Source organism: Mytilus edulis, unplaced genomic scaffold (assembly GCF_963676685.1).
Source record: "Mytilus edulis unplaced genomic scaffold, xbMytEdul2.2 SCAFFOLD_242, whole genome shotgun sequence".
NCBI lineage: Eukaryota > Metazoa > Mollusca > Bivalvia > Mytilida > Mytilidae > Mytilus > Mytilus edulis.
Genome location: NW_027267980.1, coordinates 6,229 through 30,437, shown reverse-complemented (window position 1 = coordinate 30,437; position 24,209 = coordinate 6,229). Strand labels below are relative to the sequence as shown.

Sequence of the window (24,209 nt, the reverse complement as noted above, 5' to 3'; positions counted from 1 at the left end):
GCAACATGACCAAAATCATCTTTGAACTCCTGTAAAATTATCATATAATCAAAACTATTTGATTACCACTATTAAGAGTTATTGCCCTTTAAAAGTTATATGAAACAAGTTTCTTTTTAAAATCATAATGTTGTTAAGGAAATTATTGAACAAATGAAATAACTTGTACTAAATCAAGTCCTCTTTTTTTGTTAGTTTTTTGTTTTTGCCTGTTATCTCAATAACAAGATTGATTTTATAATAATATATTCCTGTTTCTCTGATTGATTACGTGTATCTTGCATTATTCAAGTTCAGTTCATACAGAAAAGCACACATAAAACTAAGCCATACTTCTGTTGAGATTATTAAATAGTAAGTTCAAATACTTTAAAAGGATTTTTACTTTTGAAGTTTTATCGTTTTAAAATTTTGAACCAATCATATAATTGACTTTCTAACCTTTTAAAGGATAATTTCACAAATTTATGAATCTGATATGAATTTTTATCAAAGGTTATTTAAAAAGGCCGGAAACAGAGATGTTTGAGATAATCATATATACAGGTGATTCTTTATTTGACATATAGCCCACCTGGGTAACAGCATGAACTCTTTGTCAAAAATAGCTATATTTACAGTTATGTAAATTTTTGTGAGTACCAACTTCCTGTTGGGATTATTATTATACCACACTTATACTTTAGCCTAAGGACCATTGACAGTAGCTGTGGAAATATATTTCTAATTGTCTTCAATTATCTCTCAAATTATACACTTTCAAACAGATTAAGGTCTTTGCAATTTAGATAGAAAAGAAAGAGAGCTTGGTGGATTTCTAAGGAGACATATGTTATTTTGCCAAATAAGGAGTACTTCTATTTTGTTCTTGATAGTAATGAAAGTTGCATACGAATGTAAGGCCATCTTCACTTATATTTTAGGTATGGATTTCTTGAGTTATAATTTAGATTTAGCCAGAGACATATATATGTCCCTGATACTGTTATTGGCTAGTTATTGGGAATTTAAATGTGGTTTGTTTTAAAGTGGGACACTTATAATGGGCCATACTATAATAACTGAGTTGACAACCCCACCCAATTTTGTAATTTTTCCAAACATATAAAATTTGACAAGAAATGAGCCACCATTTTATTTAACAGCTTAGTTTTCAAATTGTAATTGCATTCAAAGCCAATTTTGTTTTCATCATCTTCTTTTTCTTTTGCTTTTTTTTTTTTATATAGGTAAGCTCCATTTCTTTATTTGTAGACAAAAGTCATTTCTTTTAAGTTGTCCTCATTTATTTATTTCATATATATTATATAATCAATATTTTATCAAACAAATATTCAAACTTATTTTCAAGTCTATTTTTGACATTATTGAATACTCACATGTAAAACAAGGTTGTTTATGTAAAATGGGAGAAAACAACAAAATAAAATAAAATTGAGACTGGAAATGACGTCCCAAAATTGATTTTCTGTTCTCTAACTTTAGTTTCTTCACCCAAATGTTATAAAACTTATTCACAAAGTTTTTTTCTACAAAACACAGATCAACTCTGATTTTGGTTGCGGCACTTTAACCATTTTAGAGTTATGCCCCTTTTCAAATAGAAAAAATGCTGAATAATTTTGTTTCTGTTCTCTAACTGAAGTTTGCTTAAACTAGCCAATATGAAACTTATAAACAATGCTTATTAACACAAAACTCTGATCAAGTATAAATTTGGGTAGCATGACTTTTACAGTTTCTGTCAGTTAATGTGTCTCTATATTAATTTTATGTACAACCAGGGGCATAATCTGTGTCCCATGGAAACATTTCCTATTTATTTATGCTAGGGTTCTGAAGAGTTTACAGAAGTCTCTTTTACACTCTGGATGCTGCTGTTTTTCGAAATGCAAATTATAATATTTTTGTCTACAAATAATATCCAGTAAACCAAGGTTAATCTATCATGGCATTATTAGGAATACATAAGAATGTTTAAGTGCATTTCATTGGCGGATCCAGGGGGGGGGGGGGGTTCCAGGGATTGGACCCCCCCTTTTTTTTTAGCCGATCAATGCATTTGAATGGGGACATATCGTTGAAACCCCCCTTTATCCTGGGTTGGAAACCCCTCTTTTTAAAATGGCTGGATCCGCCCCTGCATTTCTAGTGCCTTGTTAGATAAGCTGTAAATAGATTCTTTGTTGATTAAGATAAAGGATGAGTTTATTTTGATTTCATAGATAAATAGCAGCAATGATTATTATTTCCACATTCTCGTGAAAATGTTGAGTTCAATTTAAAAAAAAAAATGACCTGTGCTGATCTATTTTTGTCCTAAAGCATGATATTATATATTAACAAGTGCTAATATTATGGTCATTTCTGTGTGAAATTGAAAGGAAGCAAGAATTAGAAATGGAAATCTTAAGTCAAATTTTCAAAAGTTACAAGTAAGTACCTTTCACCCTGTAATTTCCTGTAACCTGTTATTTTCAGTAGTAAAATAGCTATTGGATTAATTGCCTCAAAAGTAAATCTTCCTGCTAGTCATATCTAATCAACAGTAATCTACACCTGTTAGGTTTATAAATATACCATGTTAACCTAGAATTTAAAACATGCCATTAAATGCAATGCGATATCCTACATTTTTCATGGTTTACTATGAAATATGGTTTCATTGATCAAAGATCCCCTTATCAAATTATTAAATTAAACCTTTCGATTGAATTACCTCCCTTAGTTGTAGATCGAAAAATATATACATTTTATCAAATTTCTTTCTTGTCTTGGATACAAAAAAAACATAATTTCCTTTCAAAACTTCCTTTGGCAGATATTTACAAATATATTGTTTTATCCTTATAAAAATTGCTTAAACTTTGAAAATTTTCAGAATGGAAAAGGTGACTAAACTTCATGTATCTTTCTTATAATTTTGAATTTGACATATTTTTTTAATTCATGTTATTTGATAAACCAATTTAGAAGCTATATTTTTGGTTTGTTTGTTGTTAATAAGAATAAAAAAAGATTAAGATGTAAGAACTAGATGTGGTATGATTGCCTGAATGAGACAACTATCTACCAGAGACCAAATGATATGGTAGTTGCTGTATGCTTTCAACAATGAGCAAAACCCAACTATAAAAGGACCTGAAATAACAAATGAAAAACAATTCAAATGAGAAAGCTAATGTCCTGATTTATGCATAAAACAATGTTTAAAAAACAAATATACAAACGACAACTACCAGACTACTGAATTACAGGCTGCTGACTTGGGACAGGCACATACAGAATGTGATAACCACGAGATTAGTAACTGTCACTTTTGGACTTGAGAATGCACTAACCCACTTATAAAATGTGTCAAACCTTCCCCTAATCTGGGACAGTGGTGTAACAGTACAACATTAGAACTAACTATATATACAGTTTAGCTCATTAAATCTATTTAAGAGTATAACTCAAAGAGACAGCAACAAAAGTACACCAAAATAATCTAGTATAATTATATAAGGTAAGTGTATGAATACAACACAGGATGTGGGTTTATTGAGGTTGTAACTTAACATTTAAAAAAAGTTAATTGTCCCCTGCCGCAAGTCCTCATTTGGGACATTCACATAATGGGCAAAAGAGCAACAGTTTTGAACCCAAAACTTTGAACCTTCACACAAACATTGCACATAACAAGGTTAAAAGTTGTGCACCTGCTATTTGGAATTGTTTGCATGATTACTTTTTTTTATTTCCATATACATATACATATATTATTTAAATGTTTGAGTTATCATATCAGGAAATAAAACATATTATTTATACATTTTCTAATGTGAACATTCATCTTTTTCTTCCTCAATCTTTTATAATTTGGTTTAGGTATTGGCTAATATTATAAATACAAAGAACTTGTCAGATAAGGAAAAACCAACAAATCTGTTCATTCTAATCTGAGACTACTATGTGTTATAGTAGTCTCAGTTCTGATTCAATGAAGGAAGAAAAACATATGATTCAACTTAAAAAAAAACCTAAAATTATTCTATTTCTTGGTAAGATAATTAATTCAAGCATACATTTATAACTGCAGAGCACCATTTTGGGCTGTATAAAGTGTGTGTTTACTGGAATTACGATCACAGGTAAGTGTATGGTTATAACAAGAAAGTACTGAACTGCAAAAACTGGGGAAAGTCTGTAAATCCTGACTATAGCAAAAGCTTGACTATATCAACCAACTCAGCAAATGGAAAATAACTATTATATTCATGACCTGATACAGGCATTATCTTATAGAAAATAGTGGGTTAAACCTGGTTTTATAGCTAAACTTCCCACCAAGTCAGCTCAAAACAATATATCTTTCACATCTACAAATTCATGGAAGTAGTTATCATTGTGTCCAAATTTCTGATTCTGTGTATCATTTATGTATTCAGGTAAAAAAAAAAGACTACATCATTGCAGTGTTCTCCACATTATCAGAGTTATGTGACACTATTTGAAATAATTCTCTTATAGATTTTGTTTTGGATGTGACACTATTTTTTCTAGAAACAAGTTGATTATATCAAATTTCCCTGTTCACCAGGATGCTATATGAAATATGTTTTTGTTCAATATAGTGTTAAAATAGTATGAAGAATTTTCATTTGTTCAAAGATTTGTTGTTTTGAAAAATTCTATACATAACTTCTAGTATATTTTGTAATCCAAAAAGACTCCCAATTGTTACCAGCTAGGTTACTGTTTTTAATTTATAGGATGTATTGACTGCAACTCAAGTGATAATCAACATTTTGAATCTACCAGCCCATTTTAACATATTTCACCTTAAATAGAACAAGAAACAAAACATTGATGAGAAACAAACAAATTTCAAAACAGCATACTGTACAAACCAGTTCTGGTGAAAACATTTGAGGCTTCTTCAAATCATAAATCCTCAAAATATATCATAACATAATGCATCCAACTAGAGCAAAAGAAACATTAAAAAAATTTAATAAGACTTTTTTCGTTTATCCAGGCTCTGTTTAATCATTTGGTGCAAGATCTGTGCTTAGGCATAAAACTTTTCAACCTGAGTCACTATAAAATTCAATTTGTGTTGCAATCAATCTCTTATTCTATTGCCTTACAGTTCAAGAGTTCAAAGTGTATGAAAAAATGATAAAAATCAAGTTACTGTCAAAGAACATTGAATTGAATTCTAACCAGCAGAAATCTTTTGATGCATAATTTTATCACTTTTTTTCATTTGCGACAGCTGTTGATTAAATTTACTTAAAAAAAATACAGTTATAGATTTATGTATGTGAATCAATCAAAAACTTAACAAAGAAATTTTTTCCCCTTTGCAATCTGGGGGAGTAAGCAGTCACACTTCGTTGATCCTTATAGTTCCATTCAAACTTGAAAGAGGTTTTGTAAGGTTACTTATCAGTTTGAAATAAATTTGAACATTTTTTACCTTTTACCAAAGAACGTTCACTTCAATTGATTATGAAAACACATACTGGTGTGTGACAAATGAATCGTAGCATTTCTCTTTTTGCTTTGGATGTAGTTATCCAAACCAGATGAATCTTTCTTGATGTGCTTTTGTTTTGGAGATTCTGTTGTTAAACCCTACAATGGATTAAACTTTGACAATATTCAGGTTGATTTTCAAGCAAATTACCCCAGGTAAGGACCTAAAACTTCAGTTTATGCAGGAAGATTTTGAATTTGAAATGTTTATTCATGATCCAGATATTGATTAATTCTGATGCACTTGTACTAAGTTAACCCAGGGTATTTAATTTTTACCTGAGTATAGAAGGCTAAATAGTCAGTGTTTAATTGACATTCTGTATTAAAGATCAAAACTAAATATTATGAAAAAAGATTGCCTACACTATTGATATCAAAGTAAATATGTGCACCATAAATTATGATGTAGAATGTAAAGTTGGTTGAATTTTTTATGAAATCCATACAGTTGTTTGTTCTTTTCAGACATACACATGATATAAATTTGTCATATATGTGCCAATAGCTTTTGTAATATAAAATGTTCTAAGTTTTTCTTTGCTCTCATAACTGTATGAAATTTAGCTACAGTCAAGTCATACATGTACTGTGGTCATTGTTTCATTTGAAATAAAAAAAAGTTTTACTTTTAAGTTTAAAGGTTAAGCTTATTCCAAGTTTACAAAAAAAGCTTTAAAATATGTTAAATGTGTGATGATTAATTGAACTTGCACATCACTGATCCTTTTTTGTTTTGTTATTTTCCTTCATTTGCTATGTTTCCCTTAAAAATACATAAATTCATGGATTACCTTTACTGTCTTTTGAACCTAAATCCAACAGCATGATTATTGATGCACATACTTTTGTGGATTTTGGTTTAAACTACTGAATTTTGAGGAGATGTGAATGATTTACACAATGCTTGAGACTGGTTATATACCATTGTAGTTAATATTTGATAGATCTTGTTTAGACTCTTGTGTATATAATCTGTTGCCATCAGAAAGGACATACCTATCAGTTTGAGATATGAAATGATTTTACCTTATAGGTGACATAGATAGCATTAGATTACTTTATCTTTCAATTTTCTCACCTTTGTAGCACACTGAATTTCTTCAGATTCATTAGGAATATTCAACTTTTAATTTAAGGGATTTTATGGTCAGTGTTATAGCTATGTAAAACACTTTCAAGGTTGTTATGTTTCAAGTGTGTTATTATTTGTGAATGTTAAGATTCTGAAAATATTCACCTATACTTAAAGAAGCATTTTTATTGTCAAAACTGTTTGACTTGCATGACACTTAAATTCTGGGTATGAACATATACCAAGATTGAAGAATATTTCACCCAACCTAGACTTAATTTTCTTGGATCAGTGATCAAGTTTTCTTGGATCCATGATTTAGGTTAAGTTTTCAAGGTCAAGTTCATATCTCAAATACTATTTAAGCAATAGGTCAACTATATAAGGGGTGTGGAATGATTATAAGGTTTGCATTTCGAAATGATAGATTCATCTGACATTAACCTCATTTTCATGGTTCATCAGTCAATGTTAAGTTTGGGTGGTATGCATGGTTTGTTTCTCAGATATTATAATTAAGCAATAGATAAGCTGTATTTACTCACGGTATGGCATGATTATAAAGTTTACATGTCTGTATGACATGTTTCATCTCACCTTGACCTTATTTTCATAGTTCATTGGACTATTTAGTTTTGTGATTTGATCATTTCTGAAATAACTATTAAGGATACTATATTTGATGTATGGAATGATTGTAAGGTGTACATGTTAGTTTTGCATGTGTCATTTGACCTTGACCGCGTTTTTCTGGTTCATTGGTTAAGGTTTAGTTTTCTGTATTTTACTTTGTTTTTCAAATATAATCAATAGGTCAACTATATTTAATGTATGGAAAATTTGTAAGGTTTATAATTTTTTTTTCTGTGGCAAGTATCATCTGACCATGAACTCATTTTTATGGTTCATTTAGTTTAGTTAAGTTTTCCCATTTAAATCTGTTTCGTATACAATGAAGAATAGGTCATACTTATTTGGTGCATTGAATGATTATAAGGTTTCATTGTTTGGTCTGTTCAAGGATTTGTATAGTTAACTAACTATACAAATCCTTGGTCTGTTTCTTGGATATTATAGTCAATATGTCAACTATATTTGTATAGTGTATGGAATGATTGTAAGGTGCACATATCTGTCTGGCAGGGTTTATCCAGGGATTTGTATAGTGTATGGAATGATTGTAAGGTGCACATATCTGTCTGGCAGGGTTTATCCAGGGATTTGTATGGTGTATGGAATGGTGGTAAGGTGCACATATCTGTCTGGCAGGGTTTATCCAGGGATTTGTATGGTGTATGGAATGGTGGTAAGGTGCACATATCTGTCTGGCAGGGTTTATCCAGGGATTTGTATGGTGTATGGAATGATTGTAAGGTGCACATATCTGTCTGGCAGGGTTTATCCAGGGATTTGTATGGTGTATGGAATGGTGGTAAGGTGCACATATCTGTCTGGCAGGGTTTATCCAGGGATTTGTATGGTGTATGGAATGGTTGTAAGGTGCACATATCTGTCTGGCAGGGTTTATCCAGGGATTTGCAGTGTATGGAATTGTTGTAAGGTGCACATATCTGTCTGGCAGGGTTTGTCCAGGGATTTGTATGGTGTATGGAATGGTGGTAAGGTGCACAGATCTGTCTGGCAGGGTTTATCCAGGGATTTGTATAGTGTATGGAATGATTGTAAGGTGCACATATCTGTCTGGCAGGGTTTGTCCAGGGATTTGTATAGTGTATGGAATAATTGTAAGGTGCACATATCTGTCTGGCAGGGTTTATCCAGGGATTTGTATAGTGTATGGAATGATTGTAAAGTGCACATATCTGTCTGACAGGGTTTATCCAGGGATTTGTATAGTGTATGGAATGATTGTAAGGGGCACATATCTGTCTGGCAGGGTTTATCCAGGGATTTGTATAGTGTATGGAATGATTGTAAGGTGCACATATCTGTCTGGCAGGGTTTATCCAGGGATTTGTATGGTGTATGGAATGATTGTAAGGTGCACATATCTGTCTGGCAGGGTTTATCCAGGGATTTATATGGTGTATGGAATGATTGTAAGGTGCACATATCTGTCTGGCAGGGTTTATCCAGGGATTTGTATAGTGTATGGAATGGTTGTAAGGTGCACCTATCTGTCTGGCAGGGTTTATGCAGGGATTTGTATAGTGTATGGAATGGTTGTAAGGTGCACATATCTGTCTGGCAGGGTTTATCCAGGGATTTGTATAGTGTATGGAATAGTTGTAAGGTGCACATATCTGTCTGGCAGGGTTTGTCCAGGGATTTGTATAGTGTATGGAATGATTGTAAGGTGTACATATCTGTCTGGCAGGGTTTATCCAGGGATTTGTATGGTGTATGGAATGATTGTAAGGTGCACATATCTGTCTGGCAGGGTTTGTCCAGGGATTTGTATGGTGTATGGAATAATTGTAAGGTGCACATATCTGTCTGGCAGGGTTTATCCAGGGATTTGTATAAAAGATCTAAATATACAAATCCTTGGTTTATCTGACCTTGGAAAATTTAGCAAAACTTTTGATCATTTTTTTGCTTCTTTACTACTGTTGTGCTCATGGTAATGATAGCAAATTGGTTGATTCATCTGAATACAAATTGAATGCCCTAAACAAGTGTATATTTGAAAATATAAATGTTCATGTATTTTTGTGTGAAAAAAGATAAAAGATTTATATAAAATGCATCATTTTTGATAGGTGAGGTAGTTCAGGCTCTTAAGACCTTATTGTCTAGTTTCATATTGTAGTGAATCGTTTTAGATCAAATTACTTTTTTGTAAAGAACTTAGAAGATGGTTGCAATAATGATTTAAGTTTAATGTATTGATATACATTACAGAGAAATTGAATTTGCATTATTTACTTTTGAAGGTACATGTATTCCAATATTAAATGTTTATTGAATTTGTTTGAATTGAAATTTTCTGATAAGCTAATTGTTTAGTAATTAGCTATATATAGGGAGAAATAGTTGTTTCTCTTTCTTTGAAAAATAAATTTACTATTTGGTCTATTTGTGTAATGTATTGTTTGGTGAATTTTAAGATGGATTACAAGTAACATATTGATCGCCTATCCATTAAATACCTTGATCACATGACTTCGCACAGGTAAACATTAGGAGAATGGACCATAAGTCTCATTGTACTGTATAAACATCTGAAAATCAAAGTGTGGTTTATCGTTTATGGTTTTGGCCTGGTCTCATTTTATAAAAATAGTGGATACTTAGGCATGGTCATCCGGTGTAATGTTGAACTAGATTGATTTTAAATTGATCCATCCATGGCTTTGTAACATGGATATCTTTCTACATGGTGTTTAAAAGGTAGGTGTTTAGGGGAAATCTGGAAACTGCATTTGCAATCAGCTGTTGAGGATTTTTATCTTTATATGTAGGGTCATGATACCATTGCTTGATTGAATTTATGTTTAGTTGTATAAAGATTGATTATGTTTTGATAAAAAGAAAAACACACACTGTGCAGAGGATCAATATACCTACATTTATAATATCTAAAGTGATTAAAATTCTTTAAACATGATTACACGGAAATGGATTTAAATCATTAAGAAAACTAATATCTAGAAGTGGAATAAAGTCAAGTGGTATGTATGTTTTTGTGTATTTTCAAATTTTAAAAGGTAAAAATGTGAATAATTGTGGCGTGCTGTACATGTAGGTTGTGAGTTATGTAATGTACATGCCTAAAGGTGTTGTTTGATTTAAAGATACAAATAAGCATGCAGGATGTGTAATAAAGTCCTTTATAAACATAAAAGTACAAAACCTTTATATTTTGAGATTTTTCTTCTGTGTAAACTTCATTATCATAATTTTGTAACTTAGTTTTGACACAGACATAATACAATTGTATTATATGTCTCTGGTTTGGTGAATCTTCATTCTCTGCAATTATAGTTTTGTTAAAATTAGAAAAAAAAATATGCTAAAGTTTTGCATTTTAATTGATTCCAGTTAAAGATTTTAGACATTTATGGATCTGAATATTTCCTGGAAGTAGGTGCAGAACCAGGATTATAAAAAAGGGAAAAGGGGGAGAGGGGTTCATAATTAAGCAAATATTTGGAATAAAATGCTGTAAAGGGACTCAACTGATTTCAAGTATACAAATACTCTCTTTACAAAGGTTTTGCACTTTTGTAAACAGAAAAGGGGATACTTTTTATGTTGTTTTTAACTCTCCGAACATTGAACTTTGAGTATACCAACCAAGCTCTGGTTATTAGGCATATTGAAAATAAGAGAAAACACTAAAAAAAAGTTCTTTGATTTAACCCGAATTTTGAACAGTGTGCTTTTGTTTTCTCTCTTGATGTTACTGGAGACAATCTTGTTCTTGTTTCTTAACTGATAACACAATCTCAAGGCATTTTATCAAAAAAGAAGGAGTTGGTGGGAAATCTGTAAAAATCCAAAAATGACTCCTGATTAAAAGTTATGAAAGCAAGTGCACAACTCCAAACATTGTTTTTTTTTTTAATTTTGTAATGGACATGTGCTATACTATATAATTGAGTTTATGATACTGCATCTGTCTGTCTGTTTAGACATTAATTATCTATTAGTGTACTTCCAAAACAGATTAGACTTGAAATGGAATATTAGGGTTCATTAATTTGCTTGAATAAATTGATTTAAGTAAGAAGTTAAAGTTTCAAATTGTTTCTTTTTTGAAAGCCTGATTAGAGCTTGTTGTATGTGTAATGAATAAATTGAGATCAAAACTTAAAGGATCTTAAATATGATAGCCAATATGATAAAGACATTTTATAGATGTGTGTGGTTTTATTAGTTCTCAAACTGGTTTTATTTCAGGATTATATTTGAAAATTGTTGAGGTAATTTGAATGATGCCAAACAATACATTCATCATGTTTCCCTTTTTAAAATAGTAGACTAGTATATCATTTTAATACATGCATATGATTTGGAAAATTAATCATTGTCCAATTTCTTAAACTACTTTCCTATTTAACTTCAGGACTCCTGCTGTTTTAAGAAGTTACTTTTATTCTAATAAAGACTGTTATAATTTTGGAAGTCCACACATTTTTTTTATCAGAGTGCTTTAAAACATTTCTTCATTTATAAATTTGCAAGACATGATTTTAAGTGTAATAGGAAATATCAAATTAACTTTATCTAAATAAGTAAATAGAGGTTTCATCTGGACAGCTATGAATATAGAGGTTTCATCTGGACAGCTATGAATATAGAGGTAAAGCAATTAAACTGAAAGTAATATTTTTTATATAAAATGGAGGAAAATGATATATTATATTTTTATTTGCGGATCTTAGTACTTTGTAAAAGTACTGTATTAGTTGATTTGACAATTCTTATTATGTCCTATATGGGCACATAATTGCCAGAAAGAATTGTGGTTTAATTTAGATTAATTGTGGTCATTCTTCTAAATAATTAGTTGCATTATATGCTTTAATCCTAGACTTACGAGTCATGTCTTAGCATACAGCTATAAGTTATTCATGACAAGTGTAACATTGATTGTTTAGATTATCATTTGAAAGAATATCTTTTGTATCTGCACAGAGCATTATACATCAGCCAAAATTGACTATCAAAATTTCTTTCTGTCACATAAATCTTATGTTCATTATAGGACCAATAATAATAAATAGGATAGATCTTTTTTATGCCCAGTGTAATGTGTTTTGGGGAACTGAGGTTCAAAGAAATACTGGGCATCTCTCTAGTCTGTACCTCTAACCCATAAGCATGTAAGGTCTTGTTACCCTCCCACAAGTAACTATCTGTGAAATTTATATCATAGGTATAATTATCAGCAAAGTTTTGGACAATTTTGAAAATCAGTTCCAAACAACTATGTTTTTAAAAAGTGTTGTAACTTGTAAATATGAATTATATGGAAATTTGCACTGTATTAGCACTCTTGAGCTTACATTTCTTGCAGGATTGATTTGAAATTTCTTTGAAGGTTTATATATCTATGTAGGGGATGATTTTGAAAGTCAGGGCTGATAAAAAAAAATTGCAGGAGGAAAGTCCCTTAGAAATGTATGCACTTAGTTTATTAAGTTAAAGCACTCTCAATTGTACAATTCAATGTATGAAATTTAAATCAAAGGTTTATATCAGCAACATCCTTCACAAGATCCAATACAACACTGATATTTTTTTAACAGGAGTTTATATGTTCATAGAAATGTAAATTCTATATAAAACTGGTAAGCACTCTCAATTGTACTTGCCAGATATTCATTCAATGTATTTTTAAGGTTTATATCAGTAATGTTTCTAACATAAGTACAAAATCCATAATATTTTTTTTATAGAAAATATTGCCCATGAGCAGATGAGACCAAGTTAATAACTTCACATTTTGCAAATTGTGAAAGTCAGACATAATGGAAATAACAGTGTAATTATTTTAGTAAAAATTTTGTTGAAAAAGCAGGTTGGATATTTACTATTAGCATTTATTTATCTTATTTTTTTGTTATTGTGCCATATGGATTATGATGCCATTCAAAAATATATTCTGAATGTTTAAAAAGGGGATTTTTTTGGGTGATAATTTTGGTTCAAAAATTGCTTAAAAAAGTGCTTGGACACTCTTCTGAATTAATTTGATTTTCTTATAGATTGGATTTGAGTAGGCATTCATATTTTCCTGCAAAACTTTCTTGATATATATATAATATTCTTCCGCATTAACACAAATTTGTGCATAGATACTAATGATTTTTTTTATATATATATTTCTAACCTGAAACAGCAGTGCAACATTACAACATAGACAGAGACACTATAAAATATCAATAAAATGGCTTTACTCAATCAAAAAGACATATTTACTAAAATAAGTCCAATAATATGACTTACTGTAAAGCATTTATATCATGTATCAAAATCTAAACAAACATGATAACAGAAAACATGTTTTTCCCTTAAAGGGGCACTAGCTACGATATATATAAAAAAATAAAGTATGATTTTTTTTTAGATCAATCATTAATCAAATTGGAATAATGAAATAATAATTTGCTTTTAGCAATCAATTTCCTTTAATTTTGTTGAAATAAGCGATTAAACATAATTTTTGACTGATTCACTTGCAAGTGAAAACGTCATCATCATTCTAACCGGTATTCATGTGAACTTCAAGTTAACCCCTAGCTAGAGATTGACAACGCATGCATTGTACGTGTACTGGTTATTTAAAGAAAAAGAATGTCAACAATGAAAGTGAAACTACGGTAAATCATTTGATTACTAATGCGATGCACATAAAATCATTCTTATATGGTTAAAAACAATGAGAAACATCTATTTTTAATCTATAAAATAAAATCAAACAGACCTATAAAAATGCAATTGCACGTGTTGGTTTAATCTATTCGTATCTTTATTTTTGTTTTGATCGCTTATATGGTCATCTGAGGTCAAATCGATAGTTAATTAGATGGCGTCCGGACTAAAATACACACGAAACGAACCTATATATTATCTACCCCATGCTCTGTAAACTGTTTATTTTAGACTTTTGATAGTTTGGATAAATGTTTTACATTGTTATAAACCAAATATGAGAATTTGAGTCAAATGGGTTACAATGAATTTGACAGCTAGTGCCCCTTTAAAGTTTATTTCCTTATTTCAATCGTAAATTACATTTATCAATTTCTTAGTCTGTTGAATCCTTTTAGATTTCTTTTTTTTTTTGGTTTGAAAGGGAAGTAACTCCGTTATGCCACCAATAACAACTTGTAAGCTTAAACTATGTTTTATGAAATTATTTGAACCTTTCATCATCAATTTCTTCGTCTGTTGAATCCTTTCAGATTTTCCTTCAACACCGTGTTGTTTTTATTCAGAGATAATATTTTTTAACCTGTCCGTCAGTGAATCAGTTTGTCCTTCAGTCATTCTATAAAAGTCAAACTATATTGAATTGCATTCTTTCTTTAATATATAATCCTATATTATGAGAGGAAGAATCCAATTTGATTTTAATATCAAATTAACCTAACATAGCCTGAAATTTGTGCAAAAAAGAGATTTCTTGATGTAAAGGGATTCCAACCTTAGGGAAATACATCGTCACACTTAATGGGAGGAGAATATATATTTATTTTGATGTAACCTTTCTAAGGTCAAGGTCATGGTTACTAAAATACACCCAATTTGTTTTAAAAGTCTTTTTACAGATTTAAATTGAAATACTACCAATAGAATTATAATTTTTCTGGTCTATTTACATGATACAAAGTCTTATTTATTAAGAGTAAGATTTTGAAGGTCACTATGTCTATGGTCAAGGCCATATTTAATTTTTTTTAACATCAAAATATGTGTAGAAAAGAGGTTTCCACATGCTTTAAATCAGTTACTAAACATGGGATAACAAACTTGCTAAGTTTTATGGTCACCTCTCTTTATTCATATTGATGAGAAGAAATTCACATCGATCTTCTTGTTACTATGTCTGTACTGTTGAAAATAAACTTACTAATAACTTATTTGATGAGATGTATAAGATGTCTTAAATCATGATGACATTTTGCATATGGGGACAAGGGGTATGTGAGCTTTTTCATTAAGGTTCTATATATATTGCTCAAGTTGTAGGAATAAAATATGTTTTCAGAGATCTTTAAGCTTAAGCTATTTTTCTTTTAGAACCCTGGCCGTTTTTTATTTTGGGATCTATCACTGGTAATTACTACCTAAGTGTATTGGTTTATTATCTAAATATGATATTGTAAATTATACATTTATTGGAGAGATAAATATCAATGATTCCTGTCAGCGTTAAAACAATGTCAGTTTATCTTGTTCCGTCTTCAATATATTTCTCTGTGTATGTAAATACACTTTTATTAAATAAGATCAGGTCAAGACATTGTGTAGATTTTTCACAAATCTGTATTTGAGAAGTTTATGCCAGGGTTGTTAACATTAGAAGTAGAGCAAATTAGTTTATGTGCAGTGCTCTTGTTTGTCATTTTACCTTTAGAATGTCAGCATTTTTTAGATATCTTCTTTTGTGCCACTTCTTTTCTAAGCTCTATAGATACAAACTTAGAAATGATTTTTTTTAGATTTAAATTCTAATCTTCATCTGAAGATATGAATTTTACCTTTCAGCAATTGCCTCCAAGGAACAGGGTAACATACTTTTACATTTTGCACAGCCATAGGGATGTCCCTCCTTGGCAAGGGTTTTTACTGCTGGTGGGAAAAAGACCTAAATTCCACTCAAACTGGTGCTAGGAACCGTCTTAAAATTGCAGTGAAATGAGAGGGTATTTTTTTTGGGGGGGGGGGGGGGTCTTTGTATAAAATGCCTCACTGTGACCTTGAGAAATTAAAAAAAAAACAAGGTTCTTTTGCTGTTTGTAGTGTTTGCTGTGCATGTTCTGATTTTGTGTCATGGATGAATACCCCATATCATTTCTTTTCTATTTTAAAATTTCCATATTTCTACTCTCCAGTCAACCTTGGATATGTGACAGTTGTTGAAAGAGGAAAATGAGTATGCATCAATGAAAGGGCACATTTGGGATTATTTTTTTAATGGAAACTATTTGACATTCATAAAGAGGACATATATTGGCACTCTTTAACAAAAAGACATGTTTTGCAGTTCAATAGTATCATATGGTCATGTTTGGAGTAAAAGGGAAATGCTAAAAGTGTGTTTTTTAATTTATCTACTCTTCTTTTCTTTTCATTTTTGTCGAGCCTTCGACTTAGTCGAAAAAGCGAGACTAAGCGATCCTACATTCCGTCGGTGGCGGCGGCGGCGTCGGCGTCGGTGTCCACAAATATTCGCTCTGTGGTTAAAGTTTTTGAAATTTTAATAACTTTCTTAAACTATACTGAATTTCTACCAAACTTGGACAGAAGCTTGTTTATGATCATAAGAAAGTATCCAGAAGTAAATTTTGTAAAAATAAAATTCCATTTTTTTGATTTTACTTATAAATGGACTTAGTTTTTCTGCGAGGAAACATTACATTCACTCTGTGGTTAAAGTTTTTAAAATTTTAAAAACTTTCATAAACTATCCTTGATTTGTACCAAACTTGGACAGAAGCTTGTTTATGATCATAAGATAGTATCAAGAAGAAAATTTTGTAAAAATAAATTTCCACTATTCTGTATTTTACTTATATTGAAGTTATAAATGGACTTAGTTTTTTTGCCAGAAACAAAACATTCACTCTGTGGTTTAAGTTTTTAAAATTTTTATAATGTTCTTAAACTATCCTGGATTTCTACCAAACTTAGACAAAAGCTTGTTTCTGATCATAAGATATTATTCAGAAGTAAATTTTGTGAAAAAAAAAATCACTTTTTCCGTATTTTACTTATAAATGGACTTAGTTTTTCTTCCAGTTAACATTACATACAGTCTGCAGTTAAAGTTTATAAAACATTTATTAGATTCATAAACTATCCTGGATTGTTTTACCAAACTTGGAAGCTTCTTTCAATCAAAAGACAGTATCAAGAGGGAAATTTTTATTGATGTTTTTCCTCGTTTTTGTTGAGTCTGCGATTAACAGCAAGAGTAGGCGAGACACTGGGTTCCGTGGAACCCTTACGAATTTTTTAATCTTAATCCCAATGTCAAAGTTCATGTTTTCAAGGTAATTTTAAATCTTTTAAAAAAAAGTTCTCAATACCTAATAATGGTTGCCACACATATATAACTTTGACTAAGTCAGTGAGACAATGCAATTCAAACCTTTATATTGAAAATTTAAAACTGTGACAGTTGAGTAATTGCAAGATTACTTTAATTATAGTTTAAGTTGTCATCATTTATATTGGTATATATTATCAGGAATATACACCTGAAAAATGTTTTAGGCTTAAAATCCTTAACCTTGTCAGCATGCAAATAAAGATGTTTCATCACCTTTTAAAATTGAACAATAAAAGTTGATGTTATCATTGTATAAATAGATTTAAACTTAGACACAAAGAATGTTTGGTTTAATCCTTAGATTGATTTTTGATATGGACTTTGATATAGGTGTAAATATAAGGTGTCTGTCTAGAAAGGGATTTAGCTTTGGGAATTTTAAATTACCATTAGGGGACTTGTCTAATTTATACTGTGGAGGAAGTATTTTAGTGTAGATTCAATATTCAGATTCAATATTTTATTAAAGTCTCACTACTTGCAATACATAGATATACAGTACATACAGAGTATATACACAATATAAAACAGACAATACACAGATATAATAAAATACAAGTACCATTCTATTAAGAATTATGAGAGACTGTAAAACAATGTCTATATAAAACTAGTTAAAATACATACGATTATTAAAATAATTTCATTTTAAGAATATAAAAAGGTATTTCTTCTACTTAAATATCATAGCAGGTTTTGGCAACCATATCATAACAATTAATGTTTTTAAATAAATAAACAAATTTATCATAATCAAACAAATCAATAAAATCTACATTATATTTCATGTGTATGTCTGTCTGTGTTTCTGCCTCTAATTCTGTGATTCTGTCTTTGATTCTGTCCTTTCATTAGTCTTATAAATTTGTTTAGATTAGAGCTTCTGAAATATGGTTTCATCACTCATCAATTTTCTGTTATCCTAATACTCATACATTTTTTTTATGGTCCTGCATGAAATTTTAGTCACATTTTTTCAGGAACTACAAATCAAGGTTTTCTAGTTTTTGGAAATATACTTCATTTGAGCATGCAGCTTACACAACATGATACATGTATAATAAAGAAGATGTGATATGATTGCCAATGAGACAACTCTCCACAAGAGACCAAAATGACACAGAAATTAACAACTATAGGTCACTGTAGGCCTTCAACAAATGTATTCTTAATAAAGATTATGATGTATGTTGACATCCATTGCTCATCAACAATCTGTTAATTGTTATAGGAGGTTCACAACTATCGGCAGTCCAACTTGGTATTTATATAACTGTTCTTAATAAGACATTGAAAGTATAATATAACAGTTGAGTTGTCATCAAAATTTCTAATGTGCAAGACAGTTTGCAACACTTTTACACCAGTCCAACTAAAAGGACTTAATTCTAATGTTTTGGATGGTAATTTGATACAACAGCTTTACCTAAAGATTTCTTCAATGACTACCAGAAGAAAGTATACAAAATGAACCATTAGAGAGAGGAGAGTGTTAATGTAAAATTGAAACGTAACAATATAAGAAAACCAAAACAGATTTCTAGGTAAACATAACATCTTTACTACCCCTAAACCATTTAGCCAAATTTTCAGATTTATACCCCAGTAACATAATATGTAAAGATGTGTAGTGATTTCATAAGAATGTTTCATATTTCAACCAACATATAAAAATGAGTAATTGAAGCTTTATCAGAATTGCTATCTTGGTGTAACTAGGGGTTACAGAATTTTATACCGTCCCCATTTGGTAAAAATGTGTAGCAGAGTTATTATTATAAGAGTTTTTTTAATTTCAACCATGGTATAAAAAATGAGTAAAGGAATATTCATAAGAAATCAATTGTTATATTGGTGTAGTTCATGGGGTGTACAGAATTTAACACCATTGTTAAAATTGCACCCCCCCCCCCCCCCCTTTACACCAAGATAGATACTAACGTCTAACACAAACCAATCAAAGCTTAATTTCATCCCTGTTGTACATATTATTTGAGAGTATTTCCTCCAGGTGTGATTTCAAGCAGACTGCAGTCATTTTGTCATTAATTAAAAGTATTATACTGTATAAAATAGTTATTTCCTTTTATAATTTTCTGTTACAATCTTTTAGACTATGAGATTTAGAGTTTGACATACAGTATTGTATTCACACCTGACTGTTTTTGAAGAGTCATTTTTTATATCAGTGGGTTGCTTTCTCATTGACATCTTTTTGTTGACAATACTGTTAATGTTACTAATCTAAGTGTGTTTTTACCCTACATGAAAATTGCACACATTTTTGCTAATCAACTTTTGAACTAAGTTAGCTATAGGTCAACTATGGTAGCTTTTTAAAACATGGTATACATTCATAGGAGAGATGGAAAGGATAATGATAACTTAAGAAGCCTGTTCACAAAACTGTATAAGGTTATATATAAATGATGTTGATTTGAATAGCAGATGATTTTAAAATACCTTTACACTTGTTATTTTCCAGCAATAAATAGTTGGTGACTACAAGATGTTACCATACTTAATAATGTAACTTACTGAAAAAGAAAAGAATACCATATTTAAGTGTAAACAATGTTTTTAAATGAATTTCCTCTGCCTTTCAACTATTTGAAAAGTTTTCTACCCTGTGCCATAAGTACAATGGACATTGTCATAGAGGAAATAAAAATGGGGCATATTACAATTAGACAGCAAACCATTATGGAACACACTCAACCAAAAGACCTTTTTTTTAAGATGATTTTTGTATAAAGTTTAAGAATAGTACAATATTGTGCATAACACTTCTGTAGCGTGTTAAACTATAAGTGAATGAGAAATGGCAATAAGTTAGGTAGTTTAGTATGGATCATGATTGAGCAATTTTCACAAAATTTAGGAACTATACTGTATCCTAGATGTAGAAAATCAGTTGGAAACACAACGTCAAATAGAATAAAAGGGAAATTAAAGTTTTAAATCTGGTTATTTGTGTAAATAGATTTGTTTCGATCCTATTAAACATAGATGATACCCATTTAAATACTATGTGAGAATTTTCATTCCTCAGATGTTAATTTGCCTGAAAAAATAACCACAGGAAATACAGAATTTACATTATTGTAATACGTGTATGTGAGAACTAATTTAAGTTGAAGGAAACTGAATTTAGCCATATTTTATACATACAGGTTAATAGATATTTCCTACAGCTGAAATAACTGTAGTAAGTCATTTTTATTATTATATTATATATTTCAGAGTCTGATAATGGGGAACAAACACACAACATCTAAGAAGGATGTGGAATTTCCTGGTGAAATAAGAGGAAGAAGCAGATCCTTTACAGGATTTTCTTCAAAATTTCGTCGGAAAAGTAAAAGTCCAACACGCGAACGCAGCTCATCTGTTTCAGAGCAACGTCCAAAAAGAGGAAGCTTAAAATCTAGTCAAAATAGTGATGCTTATTCTGGTCAGAATGGTCATACAAAATTGTCAAAAACTAATTCACTGCCTGTGGACAGTTCAAGTAAACCTGTTACTCTTATTTGGAATAAAAAGTCTGCCAAGGAAGACAAAAATGATTCTTCCTCTTCAATTTCTACCTCAGCTCCCTCTAGATCTCGATATATGCCTCATCACCATAATTCATCAACAATCACATTTTTGGAAGGGAAAGATACACTTGGGCGGGACACAATTCGTAAAAGTTTTACACAACAGGAGATGGATGAATCTCCAAGATCTACAGCCAAAAGGATGAGACAACTCACCAATGTTATATATGGAGATAAATTAGCTAATCTTTCTCTACGCAGAGGACTTGCAATACAAAATCGTGACATGTCTTTGTCACAAGCAAGCCTGTCAAAGATCTCAATGAAGTCTAGGTCACTTCATAGTCTGCTGTCAACAGATTATGAGAATGATGAATTTGAGGACAATTTTTGTGAAAAAAGTTCAAAACAACCAGATTTTCACCAAAGTAATGATTTCTATTTTATGCGACCAAGAACAGGATCTGCTCCAGCAAGTGAATTGACTCAGAAAGGAAAAATGGCTATGGGAGCAGGTGACATTCAGAGAAGAAAAATATCTCATCAAATGCCATTAGAAAGTACTCCTAAAGAATTAGTTAGAAATTCAGGGTCATATGAGAAGGTTAATCGAAGGTCTCCTGAAGAGGTAATACAAGCCAGAAGAATGCTTGTATTTAGAGCTTTGAAAACTGAAGATGGGGTTGTTTTTCCTGATAATTCTAAAATACAAAATGAAATTGCAAATAATGGAGGTCATGTTTCCCCAACAAAGAATCTTAGAAATGTAGGTGTAAGGCAACAATCTCCCACAAAGGAATGGGTTAGTTCAGCAGAATATTATAAACAAGATTCACACAATCATGACATGTATGGCAACAGACTAAAGTCACCTAATTATGTTGTATGTAGCAACAGCTCAGACAGTGGCCCAGTTCTAGGCAATGACTTGATTCATTATGCTGCAGGAAATAGCTCTGAGGCTTTATTTGATAACAGATCTGTTTCACCTGGCAATAGCTCAAGGTCATCCTCACCTATTAATAATGAACAAAGAGCAATATATTCACAAATTGTTTGTACCCAAAACTTGAAGAAGTCACCGGTTAAGGAGGATCAAAATTCTAGAACTTTAGAAAAGAACCGAAATCCAAAAACACCAACCAAAAATGTACTGCCAAATATTGATGAATACAAAGTTTTAAGTTCAAATATATCTAAAGGTGATCGCTGGGGATCTTATGAAACTTTAACAAGAAAAGCAAAAAGTGATGATGAATTTATTGATCAAGAAAATTATCTTATGAGAGAGAGGAGTCATAGCTTCTCTTTGTCTTCACCTAAGCCAGGTTTTCGAAAAGAGAAGAGGATTGAAAAATCTTTTTATGATGGTGTGTGCATTTCGCCAATAATGGACTATGAGCAGTCTCCAAGATTACATACAAGAAGCAATAGTTGGTCAGTTCTCCATGAAAAGCATAATATCACTCCAAGGACAAAGGGTCACCAATCTATGAATAGATTATGGAGTTACAGTGTAACATCACTATCTGACATGAGTTCAGATCTTTCGGGAAATTACTCACAAAGGTTTCTTGATGACAGATTTAATAGAGAGAGTGGTAAGTAAAGGTTAGATGTCATGTATTTTCACTAACTAAATGTTCCATGTGCTATTACAGAAAAGTCATACTCATATAAATACATTTATATAACATACAGATGACTGATTTATTGATTATTGGTATTTAAGGGGGCTCACAGGTCTAAATCAACTTTTTTTCTAATATAGGATTTTGCTATTTTTTTCTATGATTAAACTTTATCTTATACTGTACCTAATAGAAATATAACATAAAAATATGGGGTCAACGTTCACTTAAGCTCACAATCTGCCTCCGAAAGAAGCATACATTTTTGTTTATGTCCTTTTTTTCTGTTGAACTAATAGGAGAAATATTGGTAATATCAAAATAAAAAAAAGAAACTAAATTACAGAAATCGCTAAAATTTTACAATCATTTAGTTTATGTACAGTTTGTTTGAAAACAATGATAAAAAAAATATAGGTCACCGATGAGTTAAAAAAGATATTTCAATTAAACGTAAGAAAATTACATGTTTGCACCAAAGGGAGACAATTTGGAGCTTTTTCAATGATTTAAACATTTAAAAACGTCATCTGTGGCCAAACCAAATAGATTTGTCTGCGTAATTTTTGTACCATATTATAAAGTAATAACTAATAGTGTTATAAACAAAATTTGTAATGAAAAATCAAATGTTTAATTTTTGCTGAATTTTTATACCCACGAGCCTCCTTAACAACAGTATCAGTACTATTGGCTATTTGTTGGCGCCAGTTTTTAATGGTGTTTAGTTTGAAGTGGGAAGTAAATTTTATATACTTTCTGTAAGTAGATAGTTTGTTGAAACACTCATTGTACAAGGGAAATGTTCATCAAAGTTGCCTTGGCTCCTGGGGCTTGAATATTAAAATGCAATTGTCATCTCAATTAATTGTGTGCAGGAACACAGGTGCAGACACTGTTTCAAATGACACTTTAAAAAAAATACAACAAACACACAAGTATAAAACTTCTCTTATGGTGTACTTTAGGTGATGTTGAGAGTATCAATTTACTTGTACTAGTCAGAAGAACCACAGTATTGGTGTCAGTCTTATGAAAGAGATCTGAATATAACCTCTTTGTCTCATGAATTATTATTAGTTTGACTATATTTTTTCCTGTTAGGAAGCATTTCACAGTAAAAAAAAACCAACTTAAACCCACTAAAACTATAAAAAAAAAAAAGAGAAAATTTTCATCACAAAAAAAAAAAAAGTTTTATTCTCTGGATTCTTTTATTTTCATGTGCACCAATTTTCGTGGATTACTGAAAACTTACCTTTTCATGGATATTTGATTTGGTGGTTAGGCCAAAGACTGCATACAACGGGAAAGAAAATTTGTTATTCGTTGGACATGTTAAATTGTGGTTAACCTGTACCCATGAAAACCACGAAAATTGGTAGATAGATAGATAATTTTATTAACCAATCATGGTGCCCAAAATTTGAGCTATACAATCAAATGAATTACAAAATAAAGCACAGAAAATGATTAGAATGATTAAAGTACATTTAAACAAAAAACCACATGAATACACATTTACACTAATTAACCTGATATAAACCAAGTTATTGACAAAACATAGTTGTTATGGGTGCCACTGTGACCTGGAGAAATTACATAAATCTTTAGGATAGTTCTAGGTCTATGGGAGACAACTCCTAATCAATTTTATTTCCTATATATATATATATATCTATATATATTTT

General features: G+C 30.7%; 1 protein-coding gene across 4 annotated transcripts; it reads left to right on the top strand.

Annotated features, from left to right (window-relative positions):
- Nucleotides 1–4,037: 4,037 nt before the first annotated feature.
- On the top strand, nt 4,038–22,806 carry LOC139506484 (uncharacterized). Of its 4 annotated transcripts, none has more exons than XM_071295471.1 (2): nt 4,038–4,133; nt 20,592–22,806. In XM_071295471.1, exon 2 carries the CDS (start codon nt 20,601–20,603, stop codon nt 22,494–22,496), a length of 1,896 nt encoding a protein of 631 aa, XP_071151572.1. In that variant the 5' UTR covers nt 4,038–4,133; nt 20,592–20,600; the 3' UTR covers nt 22,497–22,806. The 4 variants fall into 4 exon arrangements, with proteins under 4 accessions (XP_071151572.1, XP_071151569.1, XP_071151568.1 ...); XM_071295468.1 differs by lacking the exon at nt 4,038–4,133 and adding an exon at nt 5,531–5,679; XM_071295467.1 differs by lacking the exon at nt 4,038–4,133 and adding an exon at nt 9,727–9,952 and having other exon boundaries at nt 20,592–22,804.
- Nucleotides 22,807–24,209: the final 1,403 nt, after the last annotated feature.